Source organism: Mycotypha africana (assembly GCF_025528875.1).
Source record: "Mycotypha africana strain NRRL 2978 chromosome Unknown BDF20scaffold_5, whole genome shotgun sequence".
Classification (NCBI taxonomy): Eukaryota; Fungi; Mucoromycota; class Mucoromycetes; order Mucorales; family Mycotyphaceae; genus Mycotypha; species Mycotypha africana.
The window spans coordinates 1,060,106-1,074,412 of NW_026515729.1; the positions used below are offsets into that span (position 1 = coordinate 1,060,106).

General features: G+C 38.7%; 8 protein-coding genes across 8 annotated transcripts; 4 read left to right on the top strand and 4 right to left on the bottom strand.

Annotated features, from left to right (window-relative positions):
• Positions 1-290: 290 nt before the first annotated feature.
• On the top strand, positions 291-1,643 carry BDF20DRAFT_974352 (PQ loop repeat-domain-containing protein; the record flags this gene model as incomplete). Its single annotated transcript, XM_053085056.1, has 4 exons — positions 291-417; positions 514-608; positions 767-1,219; positions 1,298-1,643. Exons 1-4 carry the CDS (start codon positions 361-363, stop codon positions 1,641-1,643), a joined length of 951 nt encoding a protein of 316 aa, XP_052936342.1. The 5' UTR covers positions 291-360.
• An 858-nt stretch (positions 1,644-2,501) lies between these two features.
• BDF20DRAFT_1000724 (uncharacterized protein) lies at positions 2,502-4,338 on the bottom strand (the record flags this gene model as incomplete). Its single annotated transcript, XM_053074600.1, has 3 exons — positions 4,114-4,338; positions 3,925-4,045; positions 2,502-2,773 (listed from the first exon to the last, which is right to left on the bottom strand). Exons 2-3 carry the CDS (start codon positions 3,986-3,988, stop codon positions 2,502-2,504), a joined length of 336 nt encoding a protein of 111 aa, XP_052936343.1. The 5' UTR covers positions 3,989-4,045; positions 4,114-4,338.
• A 40-nt stretch (positions 4,339-4,378) lies between these two features.
• BDF20DRAFT_912989 (endoribonuclease L-PSP) lies at positions 4,379-5,157 on the top strand (the record flags this gene model as incomplete). The annotated part of the gene is made up of 5 exons (XM_053084012.1): positions 4,379-4,397; positions 4,467-4,502; positions 4,625-4,690; positions 4,809-4,972; positions 5,059-5,157. The coding sequence occupies 5 exons, from the start codon at positions 4,379-4,381 to the stop codon at positions 5,155-5,157; spliced, it is 384 nt and encodes a 127-aa protein (XP_052936344.1).
• Positions 5,158-5,489: 332 nt separating this feature from the next.
• BDF20DRAFT_835428 (uncharacterized protein) lies at positions 5,490-7,589 on the bottom strand (the record flags this gene model as incomplete). The annotated part of the gene is made up of 7 exons (XM_053078839.1): positions 5,490-6,283; positions 6,380-6,466; positions 6,517-6,589; positions 6,701-6,809; positions 6,909-7,029; positions 7,313-7,447; positions 7,571-7,589. The coding sequence occupies 7 exons, from the start codon at positions 7,587-7,589 to the stop codon at positions 5,490-5,492; spliced, it is 1,338 nt and encodes a 445-aa protein (XP_052936345.1).
• Positions 7,590-7,630: 41 nt separating this feature from the next.
• Positions 7,631-9,617, top strand: BDF20DRAFT_502919 (uncharacterized protein). Its single transcript, XM_053075613.1, has 7 exons — positions 7,631-7,882; positions 7,967-8,051; positions 8,115-8,251; positions 8,331-8,537; positions 8,630-8,651; positions 8,711-8,853; positions 8,931-9,617. The coding sequence occupies exons 1-7, from the start codon at positions 7,859-7,861 to the stop codon at positions 9,390-9,392; spliced, it is 1,080 nt and encodes a 359-aa protein (XP_052936346.1). The 5' UTR covers positions 7,631-7,858; the 3' UTR covers positions 9,393-9,617.
• Positions 9,618-9,854: 237 nt separating this feature from the next.
• Positions 9,855-10,730, bottom strand: BDF20DRAFT_803135 (uncharacterized protein; the record flags this gene model as incomplete). Its single annotated transcript, XM_053076430.1, has 1 exon — positions 9,855-10,730. A coding segment is annotated over one exon (876 nt), but the record flags the coding sequence as incomplete, so codon positions are not given.
• Positions 10,731-11,213: 483 nt separating this feature from the next.
• Positions 11,214-12,799, bottom strand: BDF20DRAFT_869310 (S-adenosyl-L-methionine-dependent methyltransferase). The gene is made up of 4 exons (XM_053080989.1): positions 12,408-12,799; positions 12,255-12,337; positions 12,150-12,168; positions 11,214-12,072 (listed from the first exon to the last, which is right to left on the bottom strand). Exons 1-4 carry the CDS (start codon positions 12,715-12,717, stop codon positions 11,363-11,365), a joined length of 1,122 nt encoding a protein of 373 aa, XP_052936348.1. The 5' UTR covers positions 12,718-12,799; the 3' UTR covers positions 11,214-11,362.
• BDF20DRAFT_869314 (uncharacterized protein) lies at positions 12,777-14,251 on the top strand. Its single transcript, XM_053080990.1, has 2 exons — positions 12,777-13,248; positions 13,366-14,251. Exons 1-2 carry the CDS (start codon positions 13,113-13,115, stop codon positions 13,800-13,802), a joined length of 573 nt encoding a protein of 190 aa, XP_052936349.1. The 5' UTR covers positions 12,777-13,112; the 3' UTR covers positions 13,803-14,251.
• Positions 14,252-14,307: the final 56 nt, after the last annotated feature.

Sequence of the window (14,307 nt, forward strand, 5' to 3'; positions counted from 1 at the left end):
AAACACAGGCATTGCACTCATAAAACATAAAACAAATGGCTTTCTTATCACGAGCCAATGGCTTGTCCATAGTAAGTACTACATTAAGGACAGAGGACAGGCAGGCAGGCAGGCAGGCATTCTTCTCCATCAACATCGACCTTCCTTAAAAAGAAATACTGATCAGATGCTGTTCAGAGCTTGGTATTTCGTTGTCTCCTCACAGATCACAGTTACTTTGAATAGCCGACATATTTTCTTTATATAAAGAAAAGGGGGGAAATGCATTGCGATACGGCTTTCTTATTTTTCGTTCCCATTAATACGACTTCAAGTGCATCTTACTCTTACATTGATCAAAATACCCATAATCACATTATAATGCAAACAACCTGTCCTATTCTCAATGACGGATCAACTGCTATAAGCTGGATTTATGTAAAGTAGTAGATAGCCTATCTGTGATTCAAATTAGAAAATTATTAGTTTATGCTAAAGGAAAGAAAGAAAAACTAATGAGATTTCCAAATATAGACCCTCTTTGGTGATTGTGTATACGGCTGGCACGATTCTTTGAGTTTGCTGTTAGGCTACTTGTCTATTTTCTGTTGGTTAAATGCTCAAATGCCGTAAGTAAACTACTCTTACTCTGAAGAACTATCCTCAAGCAGTAAAAATAGGGGAAAAGGGGGGGGGGGAGCTGTGTGATTGGTTGAATACTTTTTGCTCAAATAAATTGCATACATCATACTTATCATAAAATCTTTTTTTTTTTTTTTGTTCTTAGTCAAGTGATAAAGAATTACAGAATTCGCGATGCTGAAGGATTAAGCTTCGAGTTTCTCACAGTCTGGCTCGTGGGTGATGTTGCTAACTTCATCGGCTGTATTATCACAGGCCAACTGTTATTCCAAACTATCTTATCCGTTTATTTTATCATCATCGATACGGTATTATGCTTACAATGGTTGTACTATGTCAAATACGCTGATAACCGTCTTCGACGCTGGATCGACGGAGACGATGGCATCAAGCGCACAAATACAAAGGATGCCACTCGCCAACTAGAGCAGCAGCATGAAAGAGCAGACTCTACAAATATCACAGCTGCTGGCACCAATCCCAAGCTTATGAACGAGCAATCTTCCTTGCTAGCTTCATCCCCTCAGCATAAGAAGTATGCCACGATGATGCTTGTGTTTTGTTTCTACTCTACTTTCGCACTATCTTCACCTACATCGTTATTCTCTAGTAATCACACCGATGAGATGATGATGGCCAGTAGCAACGGCATCACTGACGATAGCAGCGTTCTAAGCAACCTCATTGCTGATAACAACAATACCATCTGGGTTGGTCGATTCTTCGCTTGGTTATGCACCTTTCTTTATCTTTCTTCTCGATTACCGCAAATCTATCGTAATTTCCGTCGTCGATCGGTCGAAGGATTATCCATGGCGCTTTTTTTCTTTGCTGCTATGGGTAATTTGACCTATGTTCTTAGTATATTTACCAACCCTCACGCTACACGTGCTACTTTGCTGGAAGCGGTTCCTTATATTATTGGAAGTGCGGGTACCCTGATGTTTGATTTCACCATCTTTACTCAGTATGCACTGTACAGCAGGAAAGTGCAGACAACCGACAGACTACTTCAAGTATAGACGATATATACATACAGATGTATACCATATATATACCCAAAGGATAGACCTGCCCGTTATAGATTGTTGTAAATAGAAGCTCCCCTTTATCGCATCGTTCCAACTGTAGATAGCATAAACAAATCCCTACAATAATTATAACTTATATTTTTTATTCCATCATGATAACCCAACCAAGCGTATCACCCCCACTACCACTATTTCAAATACTTTTACTATAGGAATAAGGCAAAATAAAGTGATTTATACCCCTCTATCATCCTACTCATAATCATCTTTAACACACGGGCTTTTCCTTTTAGAGTCTGAAACGCTAACTAGAATGTTGCGTCAAAGCTAATCCCTTCCCTTTCAGACAACATGAGTTAACATTCGCAATGATAGAGTTACATAACATACGATGGATGATTTGAAAATGCTACCCACTCGAACTTTAAGCTTTATGTATGATGACTCTTCTGTTGGCTGCCATGATAGATACAAATCAATGGATTCTCCACTCCCCCTTTTTCTCTTGGCATGCATGATGTTGGAGAAACAAAAACTCTTAGGCTTATTACCTCAAAGCATGAATCCTTTTGCGCATATCTATCTGCCTAAATAATGTTTGAAACGATGGAAACGGGGTTTCTTTTATTGGTTATTTCAATGGGCGTAAAAAAGAGATTTCTGATTTGGAAAAACAAAGTTTGCAGGATGAAAGAAAAAAGAAAAAAAAAGAGTAGTACAGAACAAAAGATGACAAAGCAAAAAAATGGGAGGAATAAATAGTAGATGAATCTTTGGGTGATGACCGGGTTGACATGAAGGCGGGTATATCTAAGGTTACTGCTATACAAACAAGCTGATCCAAGTGTATCAATAGAGTGAATTGGTGATCAGATCTTTTTGCATGAAATCGTCTGTACTATTGTTGGAGAGACCAAAGAGTGGCGCTACTATTAAACTGTCTTGTTGAAGATATGATGCGGTTCCAGGTACAATTTGAATAGGTTTCGTAGCTCGAGTTACAAGCTCTTCAGACGAATCCTCGAGGGATAGCCGACCACTCTGCTGTTGAGCAGACCTTGGTGCATTAGGTGCGTTTAATGCGCTTCTGATACCAGAGAATATTCTTGAAAACATATGTTCTTTCGAATGATAATAGTGAAAAATTGATGAGAAACAAATAAAAAATGTTCCTCTATTTCTCACTTTTTTATAATTAGAAATCCAATGTGTCGGACCTAGAAAAATCACACCACATTTCAGAAAGCGGACAATTACTATTTTTTTTTCGCTTGATTTTCGAAGAGTAACGGTTAATGAATTGAGACATTTTTAAAAGTCCAAATATAGATTGAATTTTGAAAAATTTTGGATGATAGGCATGATTTTTTGGGATTATATTTTTTTTGTCAAAATGCTCCATGCCAAATGTGCATTCTAAAGGTAATTATACTGTAACGGGGCACAGAATACTCACTTTGCTTGAGTATGGTAGGAATTACAGGCAGCATTTAATAAAACTGCAGAAACGTACAGTGAGAAGTTTTGTAAGATCACACGACGACTACTTGAAAGCAAAAGCAGCCTGTTCCTATATCAATCGAATAGTATGACATTGTTCAGAAACGTACGAATGACTACAAAACTTTCAGGCATGCTAAAGAGAGTGATGCTTGCAGAAAGAACTGGACATCTCCGAATTCTTAAAATCAAATAGTTGGAAAGCAATCACTTGAATTATCTAATTAAATCTATTGAACAAATCCCAATTTTTTTTCACAAAAAAAGTCTAAATCAAAACCTAAATTACAGTAGTTTCAAAAAAGCAAGTTTCAATCAGATAGTAACTGAAGACGTCATGTGAATATAAGGATGAATAAAAAAGACAATACAAGCTTTATTCCAAAGCATACTATCGTACAGTGTCCAACTGAACTATTCTACTTTCTATAACATTTTGCAGTTGCAAATAAAAGCTTTTTGCAATGTCATTCAAAATAGTGCCAAATATAGTAAAAATAGCTAAAACGAGCATCATCAGAAACTTCCTCAATTCTAAAGATATTCTTTTTCGTTGGGCAATGCCGCCTCATATATATCACTTGTCACCAGAAAGCAAAGCTGCTCAGATGGTTTAGCTATATAGTCATTAGCCTTTATGTTACGAACCACTATCATCGGTTGAAGAATGCTAGCATTATCCATCATATCCATATCTTGCAAACTAACAACTTTATATCCATAGATCAAGGAGTCCATGGATACATTTGATGAAGAGCTGCAGTTGTTATACCATCTGGTGTTGGATTTTCATCAATGATAATAGCATCATCCTCCATGGGTCGCCTTATTGTCATTGGGCTTCAGTTACACTCACTGGCAACCCTTTCTCTTCCAGCATGTTCAATAAGAAGCTTCATTTATCAAATGAAGTATGGTAGATCCATGATAACGCTCATATTCTTGTTTTTGATGTCTTTACCTTGAGTTCCAACTAGCGACCTAGCCCTAGTTATTCTAATAACTTGTGAAAGCACGACCAGCAATTGCCTTTCGCTCTCTCGTAACTGCCCAATGTTTATGATAATCTACAAAACGAGCTTATCACGCAATCTGAAAAAAATTGTTCCCCGACCCAATGAAAATGAGCCATCAGTTCAGGACGCAATACTTTGAAAGACGTTAATTTTTTCCCTTAGCTCTTTCTACATTTGCCTCAGTCTTCAACTACTTTCTTCATTCCGACAATGTCGTTAGCTCGCGTTCGTAAGTCATTTAGAGCTAAATAAGCATGATAGTACAGTAGAGTTAATGCCGTAATGTTAATCGTTATAGACACTGATTCCGCTCCTGCCGCTGTTGGTCCTTATGGTAAAAACCGGCTTAGAAAAAAAAAAAAAAAATGAAACGAAATTCCCAAATCAAACAAATGCGCGTGGATGACTGATAATCTGAAACTGCTTTTTGACTGAATTGTTGATCTAAACATATAGCTCAAGCTATCAAAGCAAACGGTTTCGTTTACACCTCAGGTCAAGTTGCCTTAAACCCTGCTACAGGTAAGATAATGGTAATCGCTCAGACGAGAAATTCTCATTTTGACCTTCGGGATAGTGGAAGGGAAATCAATGGAGGATGATAATGATGTAGTACGCTAACCATATTGCGTTGTAATAGGTAAAGTAGTTGAAGGTGAAATTAAGGAACAAACGAAGCAGGTCTTTTTGAACCTCACTGAGGTCTTGAAGGCCGCTGGTTCCAGCCTTGATAAGGTTGTCAAAACCACTGTCTTCCTTAGAGACATGAATGACTTTGCTGCTATGAATGAAGTTTATGCTACCGTAACTATTTTCCTTTTTCCTTTTTTGATCCGACTACGGTTGTTGATGATATGTTTAACCGCGATCTGTGTTTGTGATAACCATAGTTTTTCCCTACTCATCAACCTGCTCGTTCGGCTGTTCAAGTTGCTCGTCTCCCTTTGGATGTTGCTGTTGAAATTGAATGTGTTGCTTTGACTGATTAGAATTATGCATGCGAAAATATCAAACCTGCAATAAAAGATGTAAGGGTTTTAGAGCTAGATTTGTGGTAAATAGCTGTAGAAACCAATATATGTAAATGGCGGACTGGTGTTTGTGTGTTCCAATTGTTAAGAGTTTATTACAGACTTGCTAAGATATTTTTATTGGACGCATTTCCGTTCATCATCGTATCATAAGGGCAGCGGTAGGATTAGTAGATACAGTCAGGTCGTCTTTATAGATGACGTTGGATGCAATTGTAGAAGATATACCAACGTAACTTTTTTCGAATATAAGATAACGATCGACCTTTATTCACAAAACGGATGATGAATTACATAATAGTACATTTGCTATCATCTTTCTTGCCTTGTATACGATCAATTTCTTCTATCCTTTTCTGAGCATCTTTGCCGATTGGACCACCTATCGCTGCTGCTTTGGCTAGCCATGTTTTAGACTCTTCCAAGTCCGGCTTAACACCTCTTCCTTCAGCATACATACCCGCCAGATTGACTTGGGCTAATTGGAAACCTTGCAATGCCGCCATACGAAAAAACTCCACCGCATTAAAGCTATTCTGCTCAACGCCATGCCCTTTTAAATAGCGGAGACCCACGTTATACTGCGCTTCGGCCATTCCCTTCATAGCTGCCTTTTGAAAGTGTTTGAATGCTTTTTTTTGGTCTGGTTCTTTTGTATTTGCTATTAAACCAGACGACCAATACACACCCAACATAAAGTGGCATTGGGGATTGCCCATCTGTGCACCTTTTTGAAAATAATCAATTGCTTTGCTATGGTCCTGATGGACACCGTAACCTAGCCGAAACATACGGCCTAACTCTGTATATGCTTGGTCAAGTCCAGCTCGACCGGCTAATTCGTAGAGTTTGATGGCTGCTTCAACGCGATCGGGTTGCGTTCTCATAATGATAGCGGCCAAGTTCATTTGAGCATAAGGATGGCCTTTTTGAGCAAGTTGGGACATAATCTGGATTCCTTTTTCTTCGTTTTTCGGTGTGCCGCGGTATCCACGATAAACCATATTGGCATAACTAAAAGCTCCTCTATCATCTCCTTTTCGCATAGCAAGTTTATAAAGTTCAAATGCTAGCGGCGCACCGACTGTTGCATGTTTTTTTTGGGTTTTTTTTTCGCACCCATGGTCAGTAAATTATTATCTCTGAGCAGGCTTATGTTTTTCACCATTGATTAGCTTACATTTGGAACTTCGTAATAATATGTTTCCAAACGCTGTAAGTTCGGCGATATCTTTATTCGCCACTAATTCGAATTCTGTTCGGTAAGCTAAAAGAGTACCGAGTACGCATATTACACTATTTTTATGAGACTCTTACATTTCAAAATCTTGTCATCATCCGTCTTATCATGCTTGATATTATCTAATAAAATAGCTGCTATTTCCTTTTGCTTTTCAACAGTTAAAGTTGTTTGTTTATGTTGTATCGATAATCTCAACAAACCTTCATCAGGAAGGATATCTAAAGGTCCAAAAAAAGATCAGACTACCGTCCCTTTTACCATGTTCCTTTTGCATCCAATATCTTCTTTGCTGTTACCGTTTATGTTTACTTTTGACAGTAGTTCTCTGGGATTTAAAGGCTTTTCTTCCTCCTTGTGGGTTCTATCACTATGAGTTTTGGTTAAGTGTTGAAATGGCAAAGTTGATTTCAATGGCAATCGTTGATCAGCTTCTCCATCAAAGGCATCTCAAGCTTTTGTCACTTACATCTTGTTGTCTAAGAAGGGCTCAAAAATGCCTCCCATAGAGGTTGTCACTGTTTTCTTTGAGCGAGTCACATACGACCGTCTATGACGAGCAATAGCAGGCCTAGTTCGAGAAATGGCAACTTTATGCAAACGTAAAATAATTGTTCTGTTCGACATTGATTAGCACAGAAAATGAGGGGAAAGGGGTGTCACCTTCCCCCTTAAAACACAAAAAAGATAGCCCAGTCGAAATGAATTTTTGGTTGAGCTCCCGCCGACCGTCTCCTTTCGACAATGCCCTGATCTTTGAGCGAATGGAAGACCCGTAACTACATTAAGCTTGCCATTGAAGCACCCTACTGACTACAGTGAATTCATTTTCTGAAGATATCGACAGCTCCTACATTTCAGAGGCTTTCTTACAGCGTGCCATAGAATAGTAATGTAATTGCGTTTGGGCAACTTCATGGACAAGGTATGACAATGCGACGGTCATGTTATCTTGTGGCAAATTTTTATGAGGTGACATTAAACGAGTCGGCAATGCAGTAATAAGCACTTTTTAAGTGAGAAGCAGGCAATCATCACAGACACTATTACAAAATAGAATCGTCATGGCTTGTTCAAATTAGATATTCTCGAACGCCTCAAAGCTGCTGTATGTGTTTAAAAATACCTTACAGCGCTTCTTTTCATGCATGAAGAATGGCCGGGTTTCAATTTCTATTTGGCAGCAATACATACAAACCAAAGTCCTCATAAGTATACTAATTTTTCTACTCCCCTTTTTCAGTGTTAATGCATAACAAATGATTATTAGCAACTGATATGATTGACGTTGTTGGGTGACGCAGACTCGAGTATATTTGAATAAAATGGGGAAAAGTTTCTGTTTTGTTATGCTTTACTTTTCTCTCTCCTTTATTTACACCAAAAAGTCGATTCCATTACGAATTCATGATACGCTAAATGAATGTCGAGAAAAATGCAAAGGTACAACCCACAAAGTGCTGTACATGATCCCTTGCTTTCAATATGGAGTAGGCGCGACTTACTTCCTTTTATTACCTTGCAAAGTTAAAATTTGACGTTGATTACTATAATACAGACTGTTTCAATGATTGGAACACAACTGCAAAGGGAAAAGAAGACTACTTGGAAGGTTTGAAAAGCTTCTATCCTTATAAGAACTGAGAGTGATGCTAACTTCATCAAACATTACTAGACACCATTCCTTACGAAAATCCGTCCACTCTATCATTTTTTTCAGATTCATCTACTTCAGTAGATGACGGTTTATCTGAAAAGTTTCCGTATGTTGAAGACCTAGAAAAGATCACTGATGACGACCCCTATGGACAGGTACAAAGAGACTGTTTTCCTCTATAGAGGGCATATGGGTCACAAATGTATAAACTCCTCCCTCTTTCTTTTAATATAGACAGAGTTCCTTACTTCCTCATCAACACCTTTGAACTATCAGCACACACAGGAGACAGATGCATCTCTTATTGACTGCTATTATGTATCTATACATGAGAGAATTCAATTTTTGAAAGAAATTGAGCAGATTAGGGAAGGCATAAGTCAGTTTAAGGGAGATATGAGTATACTGGAACGTCAAATGATTAGCATGGAGCTTGATCTGGTAGTGTTTACTTTGCTGTCATTTTGCATGAAAATTCTGTATGATTTTGACTTTTTTTTTATTTGCGTTTGTAATCGACCTGTATCGTATAGAAACATTCAAAGAATAGAGTTCGTAAGTAATGCAGCTTTATATTACATCTCAAACAGCTGCTGATGATACCGTCATTATAGTCAAGGTGGAAGAAGGCTTAACAGTTACTCAGGAAGTGAGTGTTAACCTACAAATCTTGTTGGAGAAATCTCTGCAAAAACAAAAGAAAGCGGACAAATACGCAACTCGCACGATGCAACGCATCTTTTCAAATTTATCCACAGTAAGTGTTTGCTTATATTTTTGCTGCAACAACAAGTTTGAGATTCTTCAGCTGATGAGACAGCAATGCTTTACTAGGTCGTCCATGAAACGAACCGATTGAAAGGAAAAATGATTGCTATTGCTAATCATCAGAAAAAGCGGCAAGGGAGTGCTGATATTATTGCTGACAGGATTCGTGAATATATGGAAATGTTGGAACAAGCTCAGGAAACAATACACTCATTAAAACATAAAAGACAGAGAAGCAGCACTGCTACTTTAGCAGAAGGGGAAAGTAGCCTCATTGGAAGCAGTAAGAATGAAGATATCGGTGTCATATATGGTTGCGAGAATAAAGTAACAGAGGCATCGGATACCAGAGCAACAGCGAATGTAAATACAAGCCATTATCGCCACCGAATTATACGTAAAAGGGCTTCTACACCTGATATGTCTGGTGTATTATTTTTACGGCAGACGGCCCATGATGGTGTTGCGTCGTCTCGATTACCACAGCGAGGTCTGAGAATCCTTTTAAATGATTATAGAATGCAATAAAAGGCTGAACAGCTGTAGTGTGATGCGAAGATGTCACTTACTGAACTTGGAAAATGTTTGTCTACAAAATGGACGTTCTCTTTTTATCACTCAGAAAATACTCTCATGATCGCTGTTCAAGAGGTTATAGCGTTGGCATTGGTGATACCGCAGGGATAACTCAGTAATAAAAAAACTAGCCAACAACGGCTTTCTTGCGGCTGTAAACATTCCTTATTTATTGCTCTGTTAGGTAGTAATTACAAATGCCACTAGTTATTTTTGTATAGGATATACAGTAAGCTTATTTATTGAATAACAAGAAAAGTATGGAAAATAAAATTCATCTAGATATATATTTACAATATGACGAACCAAAAGGTCTAAAGTTTAACAAGGTAATACATAGAATAAAAGTTTGGAAATGTAGATTAATGATTATTCATGTAGAATTTTTTGTGAGCGAGCCCACTAATCACGTCCACGGAAACCACCACGTCCGCCACGGAAACCACCACGTCCACCACCGCGACCACCACGGAATCCGCCACGACCACCACGGGGTCCACCGCGACCGCCACGTTGATTAACACGATCACGATCATTGGAACCAGAGTAATCAGTACGAAGAGGGCGACCGTTGACCTCAACACCGTTCATTCCAGTCACAGCAGCTTCAGCTTGATCGGGGTTTTCGAATTCAATATAAGCGATACCCTTCATAGCACCACTTTCTCTGTCATAGGGAATTCTGATATCGACAATCTTACCGAACTTGCCAAAATGTTCATTGAGTGAATTACGGTGGGATTCTTCATCAAAATCACGGTTGAGATTGGCGCAGAAAACCTTATTGGTTCTAGGTCCATAGTTTTCATCTTTCTTTGTACGCTGACGATTGTTGCCATCGGCGCTATCTAAACGAATGGTACGACCTAAGAATTCGGTATTGGATAAAGCGAGAGCAGCTTCTTGACCTTCTTTAGTAGCAAAATCAACATGACAGAAGCCTTTGTTTTTGCCAGTAGCATTGTCCATTCTAAGTCTAACGTCAACAATTTCACCGCATTGAGCGAAATGTTCCTTAATTTGCTCAACAGTGGCTTCCCAGTTGAGACCACCACACCAAACGGTGAATTTTTCTTCAGTCTTGGCAGCCTTAGCAGGGTTTTCATTATCGTCATCAGACGTATCAGCCTTTCTCTTATTATTCTTGTTCTCTGTTTCGTCAACTTCCATTGACTTCTCTTCCTCTTCCTCTGAAGAGCTGTCGGAGGCTTCAGAAGAGTCTTCTTCGGAAGAGCTCGAGCTGGATTCACTGGCTGAGTTCTCATCAGCCTTTTCTTCTTCTTCTTTTTCTTCTTCTTCGTCAGAGCTCTCGGATTCTTCGCTGCTGCTTGATGAACTTTCAGACTCTTTTTCCTTATCTTCTGACTTAGTTTCTGTCTCTTCTTCCTCTTCTTCAGAGGAAGACTCAGAGGAGGAGGAGGACGATTCAGAGCTGCTGGAGCTTGTTTCGGGGGTTTCTTCCTTCTTGACTACCTTCTTGGTAACCTTATCTTTCTTAGCATTCTTATTATCCTTCTTGGTGACCTTGTTGGAACCCATTTTTATTCTTCTTTTTGTAAAAAAGTGAGAGAGTGAAAGAGAGGGGAAACAAAAACGTCAAAAAGCAAATGTTTTCCTTTTAGAGTGGAGTATGGAAAAAAAAATAAAATAAAAATTTTAATATTGGTTCATCAATGCGATGTACGAAGAAAAGCAGCCATCCGCATAATTTAAGTAAGCCACTACTTCACTTCAGCTTAAGCTTATCTCGTGGTTTCAGATAAAAAATTTAGGTACGCAAAAAACGACTCTGAAATGCTGCGTACAAGCGGTCTTTTTATTTATTTTTTTTATGAAGAGTTTATATATCTTATTATAATATCGAATTGTTTCATGAACAGATGTACTCGGTTAAATGTCGGTTAATTTCAAGTAGAAGCAGTTTAGGCGTCCATAGGCTTTTCTACGAGGAAGAAGAACATAGGAGTGAAAATTCCCATTTCACCGCCTGCAACCAAGTTGTCGGCAGCACCATTAAGCAATTGTGAAGTGGCCAATACACCAGGTGGCACCAGTTTGAATTTGTCAAGGAATGTTAAGAGTGTATTAGTATATGCACGACCTGAGGGTGATCTCAAGAATCCACGTAACCCTTTATCTGGTGCTTTTAAGGAATTATACCATGGGTTTGTAGCATCATCAACGACACCCATATCTTCTGATTCTATGACGTTGAATCCCACTGACTTCAAGGCTTGTAAACATTCTGAAATAGTGTACAATTTGGAGATAGAATTGCCTTTTTCAATGGCGTGTACCACTTTCTTCATCGACATATCAGATTCATCGTACATATCTGTTGTGCACCATTCATAACAGGCAAATCTTCCCCCTGGTTTTAAAACGCGGAAAATCTCACCATAGACCTGTTCTAAGCGTGGTGCATGAACTGTAGCCTCAACAGAGAAAACGGCGTCGAATGTTTGATCAGCAATAGGCATTTTGGTGAAATCGCCTTTAACGAAACTAGTATATTCGGATAATCCATACTTCTTTGAGTAGGCTTCGCATCTCTGAATTTGGTATGCGTTATTGTTTAGACCCGTGACGTGAGCTCCATTGGAAGCCTTAACCACTTCTCTCAAAGGACCGCCTGCATGCATATTGAAGTAATAGAGTCAGTTTTTCTCACAATGAGTATAATTTATCCATTTTATCAGTCTCACTTACCAACACCACAGCCAGTATCCTATAAAAATAAAAGCAGCATTTACAATGGATAGGATAAATAACAGTAGCACTATTCAACGTTTCACATTCAGTAAGACTACTCACAAGAACACGCATGCCTTTCTTGAGTCCAAGCTTCAAGGCCAAATATGCTTCATGTCTATTGATGTTCTCTCTGAAAGAGTCTCCTAATAGCACCCACAGATTCAAAGCAATTTTAGCTACAGTATGCACACACAACTATGAAGCGTAGGTTACCTTTATACAGTTTTGCAAAATGGAATGATTGCCCCCAACCATATTCGTAAAAATCAGTTACCAAATCGTAGAAAGAGTTGGTCATATTTTGTGCTTCATATCGTCTTTGTTCAACATCCTTTTCATTGTCTTCTAAGCGACCGGCATCCTTCCAATTGCTGTAGTATGATTCAGCGGCGTTCTTGTTCAATTGTGAATCCTTTTGAGTGATTTTTGAAAAGAATCCAGACTCTTCAAGCACAAGGTTGCCATGAAGCTTGCGCATGATTTTTACTTCCTCAGAGTGGTTGTTATCTGTTACAAGCGACATGTCGGAAAAGGGCAAAGATGAAAACTTTTTCAAAAAAAAAAATAAAAAAATACACGGTAGTGATTTGGAAAAGAAAGAAAAGAAGAGAGCTGCAAAACTTCCCGGTTGATCTCATAATATTTACTTTTAATTATCTAATTAATCAGGTTATCAAAACTGTCATAGTCGAGAAGGGAGGTTTCAGGTTCGAGAATCTTGACTGCAGCTGAGATGATTTGGAAGATGTCGTTGTCCCCTTTTGGGATCAGATTCTCCTGCGAAATCACGATGCGTGTTAGTTACAAATTGATAGTAACACAATTGATTCCTGTTGGTGAAAAGGGGATCGTCTGGTGTCTGCTAACTCCTTCAATTGACTTTCCTCATTTTCTTCATACTTTCTACGCTCCTTTATCATGAAGTCGATTCATACAATTCAGCTCCTTCATATTTGGAATGCAACAATAGGCTTAGTTTTGTTTGGTCTTCTTGTCGGGGTAAGCACCGCTATCAGATCATTTATTGATAATGGAGCATCAGCGGCCGGTTTTGGTGAGTTTAAAGTGAACAGTTTGAAACAGATGTTATCTGAAAAACAAGCGAGAAGAAGTCATGATTAACATACAGCTCAAACTGGCTAGCTAATTCAGAATTCTTCGTGGTGTATAGGTAGTTTCGCAACGTTTGCATACCCAGCAACCTACGTCTATATGCTTATAACTACAGTATCGTCTGTCCTTTACAGCATTATTTTGGCTTCTGATCTTAGTCCTAATTATAAAGCTTGGTTGCCATCGAAAATTTTGCGGAGCACTATATTTATCTTTACAGCAGCTGTGTTGCTAGCCGCGCTGCTGCCAGTATTGCCGGGTGCTGATGTGATGGCTGATGGATCAGCTATGGATTGTTTGTGGACAAATTATATGCAATGGAAAGTAATATTTAATAATCCTGTAGCTTTTCCTTGGGTTACTGGCATGGACAAAGCTTGTACAATGTTTCGAGTTTCAGAAGTATTCTGTTGGATATTGTCCCTGGGTTGGTTAGCAGAATCGGTATTTTATGTTCGTAGTGCACGCAGTGCGAAAAGCTTTTTGAAAGAATAAATCATGAGAGAATGAGGAAAAAGTAAGGATAATATTGAGCAATGACTGAATGAATGTAGAACTGTCTTCATATCGAGGATCTTCTCTTCTCAATTTGCTATATAACAGATATCAAGCTGTCATCGCTGCGTTTGAATGACCTAGAATGATCTATCCAAATACTATAAATTGAATAAAGAATAATGATACTTATAGTTTTACGACACACAATTGTTCTACGTCATCTATCTAATTTGTCTCTCAATTTAATACAGATCTTTCTAGTTTTTCAGGGATCACAGCTTTGCTTACTTCCTCATTTGAAATTCAACCTTAATCTTTTAAGCGAAGGTGCCCGCACTAGGTATGTAATTCGTAGTCCGCTGAAGGCATAGTAGAAAATAGCCTATTCGGGCAACTTAGAACACGGATAAAAAGAGCCCGTCTACGAACAGGAGCCAAGCGCGGTAAAATGTTGAAGTGCTTCAGTACGTTTTGAACTTTTGCTCCCTGTGGGTCACTTTTA

What these genes read in the sequence shown, in the direction of transcription:
- BDF20DRAFT_502919 (XM_053075613.1), top strand. Translation starts at nt 7,859, where the DNA reads ATGAATGTCGAGAAAAATGCAAAG. An exon ending in ATGTCGAGAAAAATGCAAAG is followed by an intron (nt 7,883 to 7,966) that starts GTACAACCCACA and finishes TACCTTGCAAAG; the next exon opens with TTAAAATTTGACGTTGATTA. An exon ending in ACATTCAAAGAATAGAGTTC is followed by an intron (nt 8,652 to 8,710) that starts GTAAGTAATGCA and finishes CCGTCATTATAG; the next exon opens with TCAAGGTGGAAGAAGGCTTA.
- BDF20DRAFT_869310 (XM_053080989.1), bottom strand. Translation starts at nt 12,717, where the DNA reads ATGTCGCTTGTAACAGATAACAACCACTCTGAGGAAGTAAAAATCATG. An exon ending in TTTTGCAAAACTGTATAAAG is followed by an intron (nt 12,338 to 12,407) that starts GTAACCTACGCT and finishes GGGTGCTATTAG; the next exon opens with GAGACTCTTTCAGAGAGAAC.
- BDF20DRAFT_869314 (XM_053080990.1), top strand. Translation starts at nt 13,113, where the DNA reads ATGAAGTCGATTCATACAATTCAGCTCCTTCATATTTGGAATGCAACA. An exon ending in AGCATCAGCGGCCGGTTTTG is followed by an intron (nt 13,249 to 13,365) that starts GTGAGTTTAAAG and finishes CGTGGTGTATAG; the next exon opens with GTAGTTTCGCAACGTTTGCA.